Raw genomic sequence first — 18,925 nt, 5'->3', positions numbered from 1 at the left:
AACAAACGAGCCTGGGCAAGTTTTAATGTGGCTTTCAAAGTGGCAACTCTTACAGCCCTTCTTAAAATCAGTAACACAAAGACAATAATTGCTTAAATAGGCTGCCTATGAAACAGATGATGTGGTTTAAACATGTTTTTTGAGTAAAGAGCTTTATTTAATAGAAAAATAAAAGCAAAAATAAAATCAATACTTTCTCTTGTCAGATTTAACATGATCCGTGTTACATTTATATCTAAATTTGATTTTGCAGCAGTTTGTCACATTGTCTTTCATACATACTCTACATGTTAAATGTATTTATTGTCCATTTTGCTGTCCACATTTCATACATAATGGCTTGTATTTAATGAACATGCCTTTCAATAACAGAATTAGCTGTTGGTGTGAGCAATCTTGCAGAATGTACAAAGTGTCAGGTTTCTCTTCCCATGTCTCCATATTAATTGTTTAGTTAGCTCATGTCACATAAGTGTGCGTTAAAAAATATAAAAATCAGTCTAACTCTTTTTTCTTCTTGTAAGATTGTAGGTAGAACATTAAATATGATTTCAGCCAAATAGCAAACAATCTACCATTTAAATCCCAGTTAACCACTGAGGTTTAGTTAGAAAAGATAATGTGAATGTAAGTTGGAAAAAATGTTGGTTACATTTCCAAGAATGGGATTTCTCTGACTTCTGATCTAACATTATAGATAAACAATGGATAAGTTAGTACAGGACCTCTACAGTTCCATTATCGCGCTGTTTTCAATAAGCCTCATATGATTTCAGTATTGCAGTGACATCTAAACAATTTGATTTAAATCTTCCTTGGAACACACATATCTCCTTTCACTGTAGAATTCATCCCAGACTGTTCAGCTCAATGTATTGTTGACATTTGTCAGAATTCAGGTTACCCCAAACATTCAGTGTAAACAATTAGTGCATGAAGGGATATGGGGAATAAAACTTACATGATGGACTGAGGAGCTTCAGCTCATTCTGTAAAGTAAATTTTAATTGAAACAGTACATTTTAATCTTGTTTATGAGGGACTCTGATAAGGGGGATCCACCAAAAAGCACACATGCCTCTATGATATAACTTGCTTCCTATTTAATCTCAGATTAAATATCACAGGCTGAAAAATGCAGGTTTTCATGCATTTAAAAAAAATAAAAAATTGCAAGCAGCAGATATTGTGCAAGTATTGTGCTGCATTTCCCTTTACCTGATTCAAATAACAAATAACATCATTTAAAAAACAATCAGCACCAACAAATCCTCCATTTTAATGGACATTTGTGCTACCATTCGTGCTAAAGACTAAACTGAGAAACACACGAGTTAGAGAAGAACTTTTACGCCTTAAGGGTTGTACTATAATATTACATTTTCTACACTATACCAGTATATAATGATTCTTTTTCTAAAATTATAATTTCCTTCATGGTTATTCAATATGTATGACAGTCAAGTCATTGATGCCTCATTGGTATATACTTTGTGTTATGACCCCTTTGTTTTTAACAGAGCATGATGCATTAAAGACACGAGGTAATTTAGAAATGGTGTCATCACATAAATTGTCAACAGAGTGGTTGCGACTCCATTGTTTGTTGTACTCTCAGTACTGCCTGCAGTACATGTAGCAGAGCAAGCAACAAAGCTGAGCAGATGGTGGTGCAGAGTAAAGCAATGTCTTCACAGTAAGCTACTAACTACTTTATGAAATAAATTGCTGGAAAATGAAGAGACATGATTTTCGTTTTCATTATAAGAATAAAATGTTGTTTGTGTAAATATGTATATAAAAAGAATACAGGTCGATATCATAATTATTCGCTACAAAAAAGTGGAAAAATCCAGTATCCTTCTGGCTCTAATATGTATTCTGGGCTGCATATGGAAAACTTTTGATTCAATTGAGGAATATCATAGATGAAAACTGTAAATAGAAAAGAAAATCACAGTTGGTTTAACATTTAGGAGCAGAAAAAGCATTTTTCTTTTTCTGATTCCGGGATTGAAAGAAAATTTAAAAATAAAACAAAATAATTGTGATCCCTGAGACAAATACCTCAACAATCTTTCATTTTGATGAGCATTCATGCTACCATTCTGCACCTGCAATACATTTAGAGTAGGACAGCTGGTCCAGGTAGAGCACGGCACACACCTGACAGACCTTACAGAAGTCTTCACAGACGATACTGCTGTTGTAGCTGACCATGAAGTGGTTGAAATACATGTCAAAGGCTTTGGTCTGCGGCAGCCTGAAGCTCAGGCCCAGCTGGAGCAGGCTTTGTGGCTGCAGGTCAGTCAGTCCAAAAGCTTCAGTCATGATATATTCAAGCTTCCAGTCAGATCTTTGTTTCTCGTTGGCTTCCGTCAGATTCAAATAGTACTGCCAGATATCCTTCAGAGAGAGAAAAGCACCAAAAGGGGGAGAGCAGAAAGAAAAAAGTCTTTGAGTCTTTTTCAATGCCAAGAAGCAGTTTTTGTGTGTTGATTGACACCGTGATTAATCATCAAGAAGGACTTCTTGCTTCTGTCTTTGAGCAGTGAGATAAAAGTTAGAGTAGGTGTTTGAGCGCAGGACATTTTTAGTTTGACCTAATTTTGTCAATATGCCCACCAGGTTGAACATTTCTCATCTCTCTTCTGCATTGTTTAAACCTTTGGTAGTTTTTTGGGGATTTTGTTGGGCTTCATTGTGAAATAAATATTACAGAAACGTCCTTGGATCTCAGTTTAGCAAAACAGCAGGTCCATCCCAACTATAAAGATCCAGATCCTTCAAACCTGTCAGACCAAATTGGTCTATCTTCTAGAGTTTACTCTCCATATGTCAGCAGAATATATTGTCAAAATTAGAACCACCTTTTAATGATTTATAGCCTCATTTAGTAGTTGCTGTATGTAAGATGGAGACTTTTGTGTTTTTGCTCTATTGTGCTTCTGTGTAGCACAGTTTCTTACCAACATTGTGTAATCCTTGGCCTTGTACAAATACATGCGGAAAGCTGGATTGTTAGAGTAGGGGTCCACAAGATTCTTGATTGGTGTAACAGCCGGTGACACAAACAGAGAATTCACTGGTTTACCTACAGAACAAGACAGGACACATCTGACATAAGTGGGTTGCACAAACTAGTGAATGCTCTCAGTACGTGTCAGGAATCCCCTTCCGACTAACTTATTTCAGTCTGTTAGCAGAAAAGTAGGTTATTAACATTTCGTGCACAGTTTTGGGAGCTTCCTACAATTTATCAAACTGGACAGCCTGATGATCAGCAGCAAAAGACAATTGTGCAAAAACACCTTGTTTGATAAGCTCTGATAGTTCTTTAGAGAAATATAAATCACTGAACTTGAGATGGCATGATCATGCACTGCAATTGATTCCAGTCACTAACTGATTCCATGCGTTGCATGTCATACTCCTCTATTTCCTGTATCTGTCTTCAACTATCTATAAAAGACAGTAAATAAAAGGATAGCGAGTGCTTTAAAGAACAGAAGCACAGTGTAATGAGATGGATGTCAAAGCTTTTTCCTTTTTTTCCCCACTGTATATAAATTTGTCACAATTTCAGCGGTGACTGCAAGTCTGCTTTCATGCACTGATGAAAATTCAGTGGCAGAGTTACACATGCAAATTACATCTTAACTTGGTGCCCACTTTGAAATGGTACAGTCTGGGTAAACTGGACAAGATAAAAGTCAGTTCCAATAACTGTGTTTTAATAATCAGAAATATATTTAACCACATTTAAACATCGTTTTTTGTTTTTACCTTGTCGGTTCAGCAGCACCATGATGCTGTCTCGGTGGGTGTGACCGTAGAAATGTCCTGCAATGACCTCACTGTACTCCCTGAAGATGGCAACCAGCCTCTCATTGTGACTCTCTCTTATGGCTGTGGTGTTTGTGGCAAAAGGCAAGTACCCCACTGGTACATGGGCTATAATGTACACCTAGAGACAGGTAGTCCCCATTTAAATCCAAATGCAAGGAAAAATGGGACTGACTCAACTAGTTTTTCATACAATGTTTGTAAACATACCCAACACTTTGATTCATGAGCTAAAAATTAGCTCTGATTTTAACTATGACTAATGTATTAAGATATGGTGAATAATATACTGATTTAAAAGAATCAAAAATCAGCACTAAAACACCACCTAAAAGCCAGTATTCAAAATATAAATACAGAATATTGTAAAACCTTTTCTAGGCTTTTCGCTGCTTTCTCCAGAGTTTCCTCTAGCCACTCAAACTGTCCAGCTGGGTCCGTCATGTTACTTGAGACTTTATTAGGATCGTAGTAAAGGATAGTGTTGAGACTGATCAGCCGCAAACCCGGTTTCACCAGCTGGGAGTAGAAACCACCTGCAGGAACAGAAAAAGCACAAAATAAAGCTTTTTTTGATGCTAACGATAAACATTAGCATCATTTGACTTTAGTAGAATACCATGGCAACAACCGGTATTATAAACCAAACACTGAACATGCTAACATGAACACGCAAGCATGTCGAAAATCAATATGACAGTAGCTAATTCAAATCAATAGTATGGTCCATTAATGAATTAGCTCTGATTCTTTGATCAAATCAAACTGTGGTTGATTTAATTATTTAAGTCATGTAAGATTTTCAGATACAGCATCTCACATGTGTGGATTTTCTGCTTTTTCAGGTTATCATTGTAAATGAAATATCTCTGGATTTTGGACTGTTGATTTCACAAGCTCTAAATACAAGAATGAACACGCTAACATTAGCAGACAGCATCGTGACCTATGTTGGTAACATGATGTGTTAATTATTTCATAAAGTTTATGTATTGTGGTGCATTTCAAATTCCCAGCTCAGCTTCCTGTCATTTTTGTCCAATTAAAAATACTTTAAGAACTTTAATTCTATTTAAACTATATTTATGATTAAATTGATTCAACACTTTGTGTAGGTCTGGCAGGCAGTAGCTCACCTTGTGAGAGTGTGAACAGAGCATCTGGCTCCAACCAGGGCTTCCAGAGCTGAGCTGCAGCCTTGTAGATGGCATTAGTGGAAGTCGGCATCTGATCCTAAGAGTAATGATGTAAAACAACAGTTTAGCCTGAGTTAAATACACACTACATCAGCACATTACATTCCAATATGTCATTACAAATGTGGAATATATTATATTGTTAACACAGCAATTATGACAATAAATTCCTGGAATATAATGGCTTTCTAAAATGTTGTCATTTCAATATATAGATTACCTAGTATTTAAAATTTGCTTTTGACTGAAATCAGTTTCCAAATGCTGGCATTTCGTAAAAAATAGATTGCGACTATATGATCAACAACAAACTATGCTGTGTCAAACAATTAAAAGGAAAACACAGTCCCAGATATACACTACACTATATACTACTTCAAAAGTTTGAGGTCACCCAGACAATTTTGATGTTTTCCATGAAACTCACACTTTTATTTACATGTTAACATATCTGAACAAGAGTTTTCTAATCATCAATTAGCCTTTCTACACCATTAGCTAACACAATGTAGCATTAGAACACAGGAGTGATGGTTGCTGGAAATGTTCCTCTGTACCTCTATGTAGATATTCCATTAAAAATCAGCCGTTTCCATCTAGAATAGTCATTTACCACATTAACAACGTCTAGACTGTATTTCTGATTAATTTAATTTTATCTTCATTGAAAAAACAGCTTTTCTTTCAAAAGTAAGGACATTTCTAAGTGACCCCAAACTTTTGAATGGTAGTGCACGTTAAATGTTAAAACTGAAGCATATTCCTTAATACTGGCACAAAATGTCACCCAAACACTCTAAAAAGTCTAAACTAATGAACAGTATCAGAAAAGCTTCATTCTGCATATATTATATAATATGCTACGTCCTTTAATCATCTGTCCTGCATATGCTATTGTTTTTTGCAACCAAATCTTTAGATACTGCTTCTGCTCTGTGGAAAAAAGTCACCTGTGGCCAGTAGTCATGGTTTCCCACTGCAGGATAGACTGTCAGGTTGGGGAAATGCTGTCTGATGGTCTGAGTCATATTACTGATCACCTGGATCACGATGTCTGTAGAGAGCTCACCCACTGGGACGTGAGGTGGATTGTCACTAAGACAGGGAAAACAAAATCCAGCATTATTAACCCAGACGAAGATAAGCAAGAGATAGGCTAAAGAGTATCAATATTGTACACAGTGTTTAGATTAATGACAGGAAATTCCAAATGAATGTTATTCATATGACAATGCCAGTGAGCTAAGTGCTTTGACCAGTTGGTTCACACACTGCCTGCTCCCTATTAGCACAAAACTGAGGTCTTGGCTGCTTTTTGCAAATCAAAGGTATCCATCCACCAACTCCAGAAAAACTAACCATTGTTCTTCTATAATAAAGAAAGATTCAGCAACTGCATGGCAAATGTTTACCTCAAATGTTTTCAGAAAAACAGTTCGGTAACCTGTTTTGATAACATAAGTTTCTCAGTGAGTTTGCATGTTCCATGATCTGGTATGAAATCCAGCCACAGATGGTCCATTAGCAAAGCGTCCATCTCAGCATGTACAACCAGTTTTTGAGCAGTTGTAGGAAAATGTAGTCTGTAATGTTCCCTGTCAGTCATTTGTCATTGCCAGTTCCACATCTGTCAAGCATACAATGTTGGGAAATGTTGCAACACTTTACGTCCAAAAGCCTCTGTGGGCACAAACAACTAGACTACTTTTGGATTCTAAAATTGAACAACATGGCACATCTAATGAAAACGTCTACTTATTTTACAAAAAACTGTTCAAAAAATGTGTTTCTGAAAACATTTGGGGTGAGAAATAAAACTATTTAGTTGCTGAATCTATCTTCATTTTAGATCGAGAGCAGTTAGTGTGAGTTTCCAGAGGCATTAAGTGGTGGTTGGACAGCCTCTATATGTATCACAGCAATTAACTTGAGGAGTAGTTAGTATCACTAAAATCATGAACGAGGACCAGGCTAGCAAACATCTGCAATAATCAGCATGCTACTACAGTAACCTCAACGTGTCCTGTGACTGCGTTTTACAGTCAAACACTTGTGGGAAGGAGGAATAAATATGCCTTTAAACTGAGAAGAATAGGTCACTGAGTCAGTTAGTCACTATTGTATCATGCATCCCTACCAGTAGGAATACAATACAATAACTTTATTAATCCCCAAAGGGAAATTCAATTGTCTGGGGTCTTATGTGTTTACTTTAAAATTAAATAGTCTAATTGCTGATGGTAAGAAAGATTTTCTGAATCTTTCTGTCCTGCAGTGCAGGGATAGCAGCCGTCTACCACCGATGTTTCGTTGTTCATTGAGGCGGATATGAAGTGGATGATCCATGTTTGTCAGAATGGCCTCCATCTTGCTCACTCCATCTCTCCACCTCATCCTCCAATGAGTTCAATCTGATTCTAACCACAGAGCCAGCTTTTTTTTAATCAGTTTGTCCATCCTTGTTTTTTTATACTGCCTCCCCAGCAGACTGCAGCATAGAACAGAACACTTGCTACCACAGACTGATAAAACATCTGCATCTTACTGCAGATGTCTTATGATCAAAGTCTTCTGAGGCAAAAAAGTTGGCTCTGGCCCTTTTTGTTGATTAAGTCTATGTTTTTAGACCATTCCAACTTCTTATCAAGGTGGACACCTAAATATTTATACGATGTCACCACCTCGATGTCCACGCCACAAGTGTTCACTGGCAGAAAAGGGGGTTTGGATCTGCGGAAATCTATGATCATTTCCTTTGTCTTTGCATCTGGGAAAACAAACCCTGATTTCATTAAATCAGACATTTTTTTTTTTCAAACGCAACTTTCTGGCACAATATTGCAGACATACTGTGAATTCCACTGTACAATGGACTTCCTGTTAAGTGAAAAGGCAAACTAACGGCATAAAGCCCAATAACAATAGAATAAAGCCACAATCTGCTTTCACAGCAACTTAATCCTCCACTCTGGGGAGTCTCTTCAAGTTTTGAGTGGGAGCCGTTCTCTTAAGTATGTTTAATAAGCCGATGAATTCCTGGCTTAGCTGATTAGCAGCAGATTAATATGGAGCCTTGTGAGTGTAGTTCTACTGAGACTGATACTTACAACTATGCTTCCTTATTTTATGTCATTATCACAGTGTAGTGAACATGAGTTTCCACCACTCACAGAGAGTGCTCACTTCTCTTTAAGCTACTTTTAATGGTGAGGGGATAACTCTACTCATCTTTCAAGGCCTGGAGCTTTAGTGCTTGAATGGGACTATATAGTTTTATTTGCTACCGTTAAATACTCTGTCAATCCTATGCTGTTTCCATCTCCACTGGTGGTAATCTACTTAGTACTAGAAATGCAGATAACTGAGAGGCCACATATACAGTTGTTATGGACATTTAATGAATAAGGTTCATTGGGTGCTCAACCAAAAACCCACAGGAGTTCATAACGTGGAAAAGTGGTTTTCATATTAAGCTTGTGCCAGACAATACATGAGGAAGTGATACTTCTGCTTGCTGACACACATAAAAGCAAACACACAATAATTTTTTGTTGTTTGTTGTAACAGGAAACTCAATAAAATCCCTAAACTTAACCTCAAACTGTACTGGTTCACCTCTTGAAAAACAATGACTTGTGACAACTGTTTATGACTTTTAAAGCACCGTGGGAACACCAACACAAAAATACAAGCACTGTAGATGTTAAGATGCGACTTGAAGAAAAAATAAATAAATAAATGAAAATAAATTTTAAATAAAAAACTCAGAGGTGACACACTCAAAAAGAATTCCACCAATATAACCCTGCTGCATTTTTTCCAGGAGTGCAGGGACATTTTATGGGCACTTTTTCCCCACATTCATTCTTCTCATCATATAATGATTGTCTATGTTACCCACAATGCAACTCAATTGCCAGCAGTTAGGATCTAGATTTAGGTAGATCCACTGTGGGTATATGCTCTGCAAAATAGCAATAGGGGCACTTCTTCGAGTGGAACATTTGCACATAATGAAATGAGCACTTTCATTAAAATCGCTCATTCCCAGCAAAAACAAAATTAAATAAACAAAAAAACACAAACAACAATTAAAACACATTTGCTGACAGTGTGATGTGATTTTACCTGATGAAAAAGATAAGATATAATTTGATAATAGGTGTCCTTTACCTGCTGTTGTTTCCTATAGCCAGGGATAATTTGAAAATTTGAACAGGTAACGGTGCTAGATGAAAATGGGGAAACATTTAAGATATTTTATTGCATCGTATGAAAGTGAGAATATCTGACCAACATAAAATGGTCGTCTGTCCTGTGCACCTCTGTTGTATAACGTGGCTAACATCAACTAAACCTAAATCAGTTCCTGACTTTATTTCACAGAAACATCCTCCATCTCCTCATCTAAAAAGCACAGAATACACACTTGATGAACACTCTGTGGTGTTTTTGGACTAACATTAGTGCTGAAATGTGGAAAAAACTCAAAGTATGTAGCTTGCTTGAGTTAATGTGACAGCTGGCATTTCAGACAGTGATACAGAAATGTTTCTATGTCCAACGCAGTAAGGTTGTTGTTGCGACTTTTACATAAAGGTGACCTGGGTGTTAATTAGATGAATGTGAAGGACAGCATGTCTAACGGGGCTATATGTACTCAAAAGAACACATGACTGCTACTGTAACAAAGGAACAGGATATGAAACCACTGCAAAACCACTGCTATTGTTTCTATTAGTTGTCTGGTCACAAGGCTGATCGTTTTAAGACAACACACTTCCAGTTAATCAGTGTATGACCTCAACTTTACAGTAAAGCAGCATGACAAAGCCTTTAAAGTGAAAGAAAAATAATAAGAAAAAAGCTCCGAGACATCATAACATGGATCTCTCCCTCATCAGGGTACTGACCCGGTCCATATGATGAAGTCCTGCGGCTGTGTGAGCGTCGCCATGTGAGTGAAGGCTGACTGGATGAGGCTGTACGGAGAGTCACACAGGAAGTCTCCGAACATGCCGGCATGGGTGGCAGGGAACCCTTTAGAGGAGAAACAAACCTTGGTGGGGTCTGGGGCCAGGTGGTAGGAGGGGTCCAGGTGGAGGTCGGTGATGTGCCAGAACCTGCCTGGATAGATGGAGAGTAAAGGATGAAACACAACCAGATATAAATCCTATAATGTAGTTTTTAAAATGAGATAAAAAACAAGCCTTGATAAAACTTTGCATCCCAAATTGTTTCATCTTATTTTGCAATGCATGCCACGAATCGTGTCATAACATAGGTCATTCTACTAGGCAAGATTTTGCTTAATTTCAACAATAAACGCAACAATTTTAAATCATAACTACATTAATGATATACTAATATGAACCTAAGAACCTCAGGATTGCATCTCTGCTTTTTTACAAATGGACTGGTACTATTGGCTTCATCAGACCGTGACCTTCAGCGAGCACTGGAGCGGTTTGTAGCCGAGTGTGAAGCAGCTGGGATGAGAGTCAGAAACTCCAAGTCTGAGGCCATGGTTCTCTACCGAACGCTGATGGATTGCTCCCTCTATGCGGGGAGGCTGTTGCCCCAAGCAAAGGAGTTTTATTATCTCAGCGTCTTGTTCACGAGTGATCCAAAAATGAAGCGTGAGATGGACAAGTAGAATGGTGCCAAAACGCGAAGCTCTCGATTTACCAGTTTATCTACATTCCAACCCTCATGTATTGTCAGAACAATATTGCAGATACAAGCGGCCTAAATGAGTTTCCTCCAGAGGGTGGCAGGGTTCAGCTTTAGACATAGGGTGAGAATCTCAGACATGTGGAGGGAGCTGGGAGTAGAGCTGAAAGGAGCTAGCTGAGGTGGTTCGGACATCTAATTGGGATGCCTCCTAGGAGGCTTACTTTGGAGGTTTTCTGAACACGTCCACCTGGGAGACTCTGGGGTAAACCCAGAACCTGCTGGAGGGACTATGTATCTCATCTGGCCTCGGAACCAGAAAGAGTTGCTGAGAAGAGGTACATCTGGAATGACCTATTGCCTCCAAGACCTGACTCCAGATAAGTGGAAGAAAATGGATGGATGGACTATTGTGAATTTATTCTTCTGTTGATGTTAAACATATATGGTGTAGTTTTTGTTGTTTGATTCTTTTCTTCACCACGCAATTTGTTTCCTCTTTTTTGTAATCTTATAGCAGTCTTTTGTCCTTCAATTTTCTTAATATTTGTAACCTATTTTATTATAGGTATTAAAACTATCTCTAAATCTGTTTTGCAATTCATATACAACCCATAAACTCCCATTCCCCATTAAATGTACATGTACGAGTGAGGTTCTTTGAGGAGACGTTTTAGGCTGAACTCCGTTTAAAAATCTGTCAATTTCAAAGTTTTGAATAGTCAGAAAACCAAATATGACTTTCACAGTAATTTTTAACACTTCATTTAAAGCTATAATGTCTTAGTGTAAATTCGGCGAGCATGACATGAGCCAAGCGGCTCAAAATGTATCAATATTTACTGATTAATCACAAAACTCCACACAAAACATTTCCTATTATTCATCCTGGTAACTGAAACCGATCAGGTATCAGACAAAGCGTATTACTCTACGCTGTTCATTTAACTCTGTGTACTTCTTTGAGACAGCAGCACATAGAAACAAACCTGCGTATGTCGAGGTGTCTCTAGCGGGAAGTTTCCTCTCACCTGTCCCCGGCAGGTAGCTGCCTCCAGTCGGTGCCGCGGATACCGGAGCTCCGCCAGACAGCAGCAGCAGCAGCAAACACAACAGTTGTGCCATGTTCAGAGTGTTAAAAGCGACAGAATAACATATCACATAGTCTGAATGCGAAGCAGCTGGCAACAGTCAGTCGGTCAGTGCTCTCGGAGGTAAACAGGAAGTAGAGCGACCAGCAGGTCACGTGACTCCTGTGTTGTGGCGTTCAGGGGGCGGGGCTTAAGGAGGAAGAAAACTCAAAGTTTCCTCATGTTTAGTGAATTGAAAAGTTAGGCCTGGCAAGTAACTAGTTACATTTACTGAAATACAGTGCTGAAATTTAACATTGAGGTATTTTATGATTTCCTGTCTTTCCTTTTTGAAGTTATTGACACAATTCTGCCACAAATATTGCATTTTTATTACACTGATGTTTGAAATCTACAGTTTGGAAGATTTTGCATATTGAGGATCTTGTAAAATAGGAAGCAATATTACAGTTTTGACAGCCCAACAAAGTATTATTAATTACAGCACACAACAGAAGTGAATCCATCCCTGTGCAATATCACTTAAATGTCAAACAATCTCAATAAGTGAAATATTTCTACGTTGACAAGTGGAGTATTTTCTCCCACAAACCTTAAAGAAACAGACATTTCAGAACAAGTCTGTACAAGCCTGAAAATGGAAATTCAATGCAACAAAATCAAACATCAGTGACACAAATCTGAGCAGCTGTTCCGGTTCCAATCAACCTGATTGCATGAACATAGTTATAAAATGAGTCACCACCCCAGAACTTTCGAAGCTTTTAACTTATAAGCTGTATCTATCTGCACCATGACTCCATACAGAAAAGACTTCCCGGAGGAGCTGGAAAAAATGGATTATGAGACTTTGCAAAGATTGGAAAGGAAACTGGAAGATATGTACTGTAGCTAAAAATCAGCGTGAACACAGATCAGTAATCAGGAGGCGTAGAGGAAGCCACAGTTCCACTAATTAGATCTGCAGTGGTTGATGTCCGGGTTTCAGTAAATGCCACAACGGTACAGAATGAAAGTGAACACAAAATGACCTGACTGTCATGATTGTGCAGCTACTCATGAGCATCAGAGAGTGCAACGAACTCCATGCTGTTTTACTGCAAAAGTTTGATCCTTTTCCCAGCTGTGACATTATTGTGCATATGATAACTTTAAGAACATCACTTCATCAATAAAGTAGCCACCAAAATATGACAACATTATTACCAATAAAAAAACTTTTATTGTATCATATGTTGTTGTAGTTTGACACATTTTTATCATACAAGTACACAGAATTTTCAATATTGACATTACAATCAAATTTTGGATTTGTCTTTAATATATTTTTATGTTCCAAGACATATGACATCTACTGCATCTCTTATTCTGGTCTTTTTGAACTGCGATCATCCAAAAAGCCAAAATTTTAACTGTAGCAGTATTATACTATGCACATCTGATAATTACTAACATTAACTGTAAAACAAAAAACTAAGAATATCACCATAGGATATGGCAGCTCTCATACTGAAATAATTTTCAACTAGCTTATATACAACAGCAGCATAATGAAATTGCTAAAATTAAGTATTGTCTTTTGGTTTTTGGTGTACCATCCCAATATTTTTAGTGTGCCATCATGCTACCTCTTTTAAAAGTGTCAGGAGGAGCCCTGCTACTGACTCTCTCTTTGACTCATCTTTAACAGCATCTGTCTGCACTGCTAAGTCGGTAGAATGTTTATGACTTTTGTCTTCTCTTTTGCCCTTCACTTGTCTATCTGTATTTTAATAATACATTTTTTGTTTTCACTTTTTAACTTTATTTATTTAATCACATTTCATTTCATTTTATCTCATCTGGTGTTTCCTCATTGCATGTGTGTTATTAAGGGGTTCCTCAGTTTCTCAAACCCTGTCTTTGAGTCGCTGGGCTGGGATTGGGGTGGGGTTGTGTTTTTTTCATTGCATTTTTTTCCCTGTCATCTATGAAGCACCTTGCGTCCCATGTCATTTGTATGTAAAGTGCTGTATAAGTAAAGTCTGATTGATGGATTGTTTTAAAAGTTTTTCTGCTAAAATTATCTGCAGAGGAAAATGCTGCTGTGGAAACTAAGGAAATGAAAAACAGTTGTGAAAAGTGCACTAGGAGCTGCTGATTCAGTTAATAATTCTCTATGAGCAAGATATTGTTTAAGCTTAGTCTTAGAGTTACAGAAATACTCAATGAAGATTTCCATTGAAAAATTTTGCTAGTCTAGGATTAGGCTTAATCTATGTCTAGAAATCTGAATCTGTAAGTCTATCTTTACCGTCAACCCTCTTTCACATTGTCACATCATCATTATTCTAATAACAATATTGAATCATGGTCACTGTAAAGAAGGACCTCTTTCCAGAATCAGTGCCTAATCTAAGCTGGATAGTCCACAGTCTTTCTTCATCAACAGATTTCATGGAAAGTGTTTCTTTTGTTTCAAGCACAGTGAACATTGAAATCCGTGGTTTATCCAGAGTAACAAGAACTTTGGTTCTGGACTGCTACTAAATATCTCAGTTCTTTGGCACTTAAGTGCACAACATTTGCTCAACTAGATTTCATGGAAAGCAAATGATAAAATATGTTTGTGTGAACTGATCTTTAGAGAACAGTACCTGAACAAATGTACCATGAAAGTAAGAACTGTAGTCATCTGAGTACTTAAAACCAGGTTTAAATTACATTAAAGGAGTAATCAGAGGTAAGCTGTCCACTCTAAGGGGATAATTTGTCATATTGATGCTGTTGCTTTATTACATTATGCCACTAGATTTGCACTAGAAAGAACTTTTTCTTTTGGAAATGAACTGATTCTCAAAAATTGTCTCAAACATGCATAATTTTGTAATAATCAGGAACAACTGTGTATTATTTGAGTGTGCAATGACAACACAATATTTTGCAGTCATAATAGTGACAGTTTGTGGCTTCATGCAGAGAAAATTTCTTATGTTCCCCTCCTCTGCAGAAAGGTCAGAGCTCCAGGTTTTCACTCCACAGGCATTAAATGTTCTTCTGGTGGAATTCCGTCATCAATCATAGTGAATAATGGAACTATTCTAAAACAATTTCAGCACAGCAAGGGAGAGGCAAAGGTTCATTCTGTGTGTTTTTATTTCATGTTTCACACAGGGTTGCAAAGACGATCCATCCATCATGACAGAAATGTATTCATATAAAAAAAAATCTTACAAAACATGTGCAGCTTGCAGGCCTTGTATATGTGGAGGAGGACGAAGTGCAAAGAGAAGCATACAGTCAACAATAATTATAAATTCAACACTTCTTGGCCAGTTTGGGACGCTGTCGGTCGGAGCACTCATGCCTTCTCGTAGGTACGCACCGCATGGATGTCTTCAAAGGTCAGATTCTGCAGGGGAGAATAGACGGTTACCATGGTTCCCTAAATTTCCCCAATGTTACCAGCAGAGCCGGTTTAATGGATCAGTGCTGCGAATGAGCAGAGAATATTTAACAACTATAACTAGTGAGGCTGCTCTGTCAGGCTTGGCTGGCTGGTAGGCTCATTTATCATAACAAAAAGACATTCTTGGCTGCACTTGAAGCTGCAGATAGACAATTAAGTTATTTTAAATGTGTTCTGTGACTTTTTACTTCTTATTTGTTTACTTAATTTTTGCTTTTAATGTCATTTATTCATGCAGGGAGCTCAAAAAGATCACGTGCACCTGTTTTAACTCTAAAATGATTCTTATATAGCATGTAATAAGTTATACACTGTCCTCGCAGCATGAAGAAAACAAACTACACACAGAAAGGTAATGAATGAGAAAAGCTGATAGGCAATATAAAGTTTCGAACAAAGATCGTTTTATAATCTGTGCTTCCAGGGATATGAAATTGATCTGAATATAGTTAAATATGTATAATAAATATACTAGATGAGGATTTAACTTCTATTTCTTCATTCTGGTAATGTGGCTACAATACAGTTTGTGATTTGTGAGTAAATGTATTCCGTTAAAGTCATGTAAACAGCACGCTAGACGTGAATCTATTTGTCTTACCATGACCATTTTGCCATCCTTGATTTCTCTGACAAACTTGGTCTCCTTGCCGTCCCACTTCTGGACGTGGACCAGCTTGTCTCCGTCCATAGTCACCGTGGACTGAAAAGAAAGAAAGAGGAGCACTTTAAACAAACGAGGTGGAAAATTTTTGGATTAAACTGCTGCCAAATGTTCTATTTGCAGAGGTCTTGAGATGTTAACTCTTATTTTTGACCCTCAAATAGAAACAAAGAAAACAATCCTTTTCCACTATTTGAGAAAAAAGATGTTTTAATGTATTCTCTTTTTTTGGGGGGGGGAGGGGGGGGGGGGGGGACTTGACAATCTTGTAGTAAATCCTATTTTGTGCAATTTGCAAGTAGAATTATTTGATTTAAAGTACAATTAAATTTTATCTTCCCTCCCCTGTGCCCAGCGTCTCCAGATTAGCCGCTGATTGTTTACCATGAAAAACACTCTAACCCCTCATATGCATACAAAAAGTCTTTGTCCTGCTTTACTTTTACACTCACACATACCCTTTTTTTTTCATGTATATCCCGACAGACCACAGGACTCTTTAGGATGATTTTTCTATCCACTTACTTTGCAGTTCCTGTCATCAGCGGTGGTTTCATCGAACTCCTCTCCCAGCTTGAAGGAGATCTCTGTGTTTTTGAAGGTGCTCTGGGTGCGGATCACAACCTTGTCTCCCTCCTGGCTGATGATTACAGTCGGCTTGGTCACATTTCCAACCTGCCTGGTGGCAAAGCCCACGCCTGAGAGAGGGGCAGAGGGGAGGTACTGCTGTTAACACATTTCATTTGTAATTTTTTTCACAAAAAACACACAATTAACCATCTAAGCTGATGCACAACAATTTTCTGACTCGATTTATCACATTTCTGGGTGAATATAAAACAACAGGAAAAAGAAAAGAGCTGCTGTTACTCACCAAGTGCTTTCATGTACTCATCAAAGTTCTCACTGTCAACCAGTTTCCAGGTGGCACAGAAGGAGTCGACCATGGTGAAGGTTTTAGAGAGGCGAAGTAATCTCCAAAGTACACTGACCAAGTTGCAGCTTGAGCAAGTTCACCCTCTTGTGTTATTTTTCTGCCTCTTATTATTATGCACACAAGTGGGCGGCACCAAGCGTCCCATTGGCTCAGGAGATTTTCACTGAGCTGTGATTGGGTATTTAAATTGGGTCATGTATTTAGACATGAAAAAAAGTTAAATTAGCCCACTTGTATGCACAATGATGTAATTACTCTCATTCATGGCTGACAGTTGGGTTTGGTGAAGTGATGCTCAGGAAAGAGTAACAGAGAGTGAAGAACGAAAATCATGTTTTTTTTAACTTGCATTTCATCAAACTGAACCAAAACACTGAAAGTTTATGTTGTAACATACAACACCACAGTTCTTTCTAAGCCTAGAGTTTGTCTCAGAAAGAGTATGCTGTGGATTATCAGTATCAGCTTTAGAGAACAGACTGCTCTTTTCTCACTCAGATAGCAAAGCCTTATGAGCTAATTCATATTTATGTTTCAACTAATGTCCTCCCCTGTTGGTCTTGTGTTAGAAACAGGCCTTCTTGTGTGTGGAATGTGTCCTGTAGGGGAGAGCAATGAAGCAGAATCAGTTTGTTTGACAGCCCTTTGTCCTTAACTACATTAACAACCCCCCACAACTGCAATTTCTTCATGCTCAACACACACATTAATTACTGTGACTAAATGTCTATGTGTGTGAGAGAGACAGACAGACAGAGAGAGACAGAGAGTGTGTGTGCAGCTTTCTCACACCCTGTAAATGTATGTTAGTGTCATATCTGGTATAAGATCTGCACTGAGGAAAGTTTAGTCATTACTTTACAGCTGATATTATCCACAATATCCTCATGAGTGATCAACACACGTTTTCGACAGCTCTTCCTAAAAACTATGTTTTCCGAATAAGTTTCAGTGTTGCGTGGTGGCAATGTAAATTAACTTAAATAATTGCAGCTCAACATGTTTTACTTTGCTTGTTAATATGGAATAATGCATGTTTTTTGTCTGACATCTTTTGATAGGGCAAATATTTTATTGGTTACAAATTTTAGATATTTATACTTACAGAATGTTTTTCATATTCAAGTGAAATATTGCACATTTACTTACGTTATTTATCTGGTAGTTTCAGTTTAGACACACTTCTAAAATGACAATGATAAATTTTCTGTCCTCTTCTCTTTTCTGCTTTGTTCTTAAACCCTCCATTGACTTTCCCTCTTTCTTTTTCTCTGCTCTTTTCTTCTTCACTACTCCTTTTTCACTGCATGCTACTAAAACAGCCCTCAGTCTTCGCTCATCATCATCATCTGAAATGTAAACGCTCCCAAACTGAAAATGATACATGCAAACATTACATATGCTGCAGTAATGTTGCAATGAAACTATTTATCTTATATTTATGGTGCAGGAATTGATCTGATAATGATTTTGACAACACTATCCACTGCTGTAAACCATGCAGTATGTGCAGCCGAGGACTTATTTTGATTTTCTTTTCACTGTCACTAAAACTTCCAGGTCATGAGCTCAATCTGATGCTCATACACATTACTAAATCTTGTACACTCTTCTGGACTCCTCCCCAAAACAGTGAAGGCTGTTTTAGCAATTACATTAATGTTTTTGGAAAGAGAAAGTAAGTCATCACCTATGGGTACATGCATATGCATTGCTATACTTCTGGCTATGTTAAAAGAAAAAAAAGGACTTTACTGATAAATCACCTTTAAAAACAGAGCGTACAAAGTAGTGTGACAGACAAAGACAAAGCCTGTGGCGTGGGGTGTGAGTGAACCCCTCATGTAGAAGGATCTCTGGTGCCACTCTGTGGTTAGAAATATAGTAATAGACAGCTGTAACTAGTCCAATCTGTTCCTTTGTTAATATTTGTTTTGCCTTTATTAGGGCCCAACCACTGACACTGCATGGGACCCTACTAGAGTGCAAGGAATTATTTTTGGCCCAAAAGAAGCACATTTTTGAGGGCTAAACATGCTCAAAAACTCACATCAGAACTGGTGAAAAATG

At 37.7% G+C, this 18,925-nt stretch overlaps 2 protein-coding genes across 3 annotated transcripts; both read right to left on the bottom strand.

Moving 5' to 3' along the window:
- Window positions 1–984: 984 nt before the first annotated feature.
- On the bottom strand, window positions 985–11,949 carry smpdl3a (sphingomyelin phosphodiesterase acid like 3A). Of its 2 annotated transcripts, none has more exons than XM_055016130.1 (8): window positions 11,705–11,949; window positions 9,956–10,169; window positions 5,993–6,137; window positions 4,983–5,079; window positions 4,219–4,382; window positions 3,787–3,967; window positions 2,970–3,094; window positions 985–2,406 (listed from the first exon to the last, which is right to left on the bottom strand). In XM_055016130.1, exons 1-8 carry the CDS (start codon window positions 11,838–11,840, stop codon window positions 2,101–2,103), a joined length of 1,368 nt encoding a protein of 455 aa, XP_054872105.1. In that variant the 5' UTR covers window positions 11,841–11,949; the 3' UTR covers window positions 985–2,100. The 2 variants fall into 2 exon arrangements, with proteins under 2 accessions (XP_054872105.1, XP_023135749.2); XM_023279981.3 differs by having other exon boundaries at window positions 11,747–11,947.
- Window positions 11,950–14,923: 2,974 nt separating this feature from the next.
- On the bottom strand, window positions 14,924–16,953 carry LOC111575074 (fatty acid-binding protein, brain). Its single transcript, XM_023279982.3, has 4 exons — window positions 16,793–16,953; window positions 16,444–16,616; window positions 15,856–15,957; window positions 14,924–15,197 (listed from the first exon to the last, which is right to left on the bottom strand). Exons 1-4 carry the CDS (start codon window positions 16,863–16,865, stop codon window positions 15,147–15,149), a joined length of 399 nt encoding a protein of 132 aa, XP_023135750.1. The 5' UTR covers window positions 16,866–16,953; the 3' UTR covers window positions 14,924–15,146.
- Between the last annotated feature and the right edge of the window lie 1,972 nt (window positions 16,954–18,925).

The sequence above is a fragment of the Amphiprion ocellaris genome, chromosome 12, assembly GCF_022539595.1.
Source record: "Amphiprion ocellaris isolate individual 3 ecotype Okinawa chromosome 12, ASM2253959v1, whole genome shotgun sequence".
NCBI classification, from domain to species: Eukaryota; Metazoa; Chordata; class Actinopteri; family Pomacentridae; genus Amphiprion; species Amphiprion ocellaris.
Note: the sequence above shows the minus strand (reverse complement) of the source record. Positions and strands in the feature narration are given on the sequence as shown.

Excerpts from the sequence above, each read along its gene's own strand:
- smpdl3a (XM_055016130.1), bottom strand. The coding sequence starts at position 11,840 with ATGGCACAACTGTTGTGTTTGCTGCTGCTGCTGCTGTCTGGCGGAGCT. Across the intron at positions 5,080-5,992 it reads ACCATGACTACTGGCCACAG|GATCAGATGCCGACTTCCAC; the intron begins GTGACTTTTTTC and ends CATTACTCTTAG. Across the intron at positions 3,095-3,786 it reads GGTGCTGCTGAACCGACAAG|GTAAACCAGTGAATTCTCTG; the intron begins GTAAAAACAAAA and ends CTTGTTCTGTAG.
- LOC111575074 (XM_023279982.3), bottom strand. The coding sequence starts at position 16,865 with ATGGTCGACTCCTTCTGTGCCACCTGGAAACTGGTTGACAGTGAGAAC. Across the intron at positions 15,958-16,443 it reads CTGATGACAGGAACTGCAAA|TCCACGGTGACTATGGACGG; the intron begins GTAAGTGGATAG and ends CTTTCTTTTCAG. Across the intron at positions 15,198-15,855 it reads AGGATGGCAAAATGGTCATG|AATCTGACCTTTGAAGACAT; the intron begins GTAAGACAAATA and ends TCTCCCCTGCAG.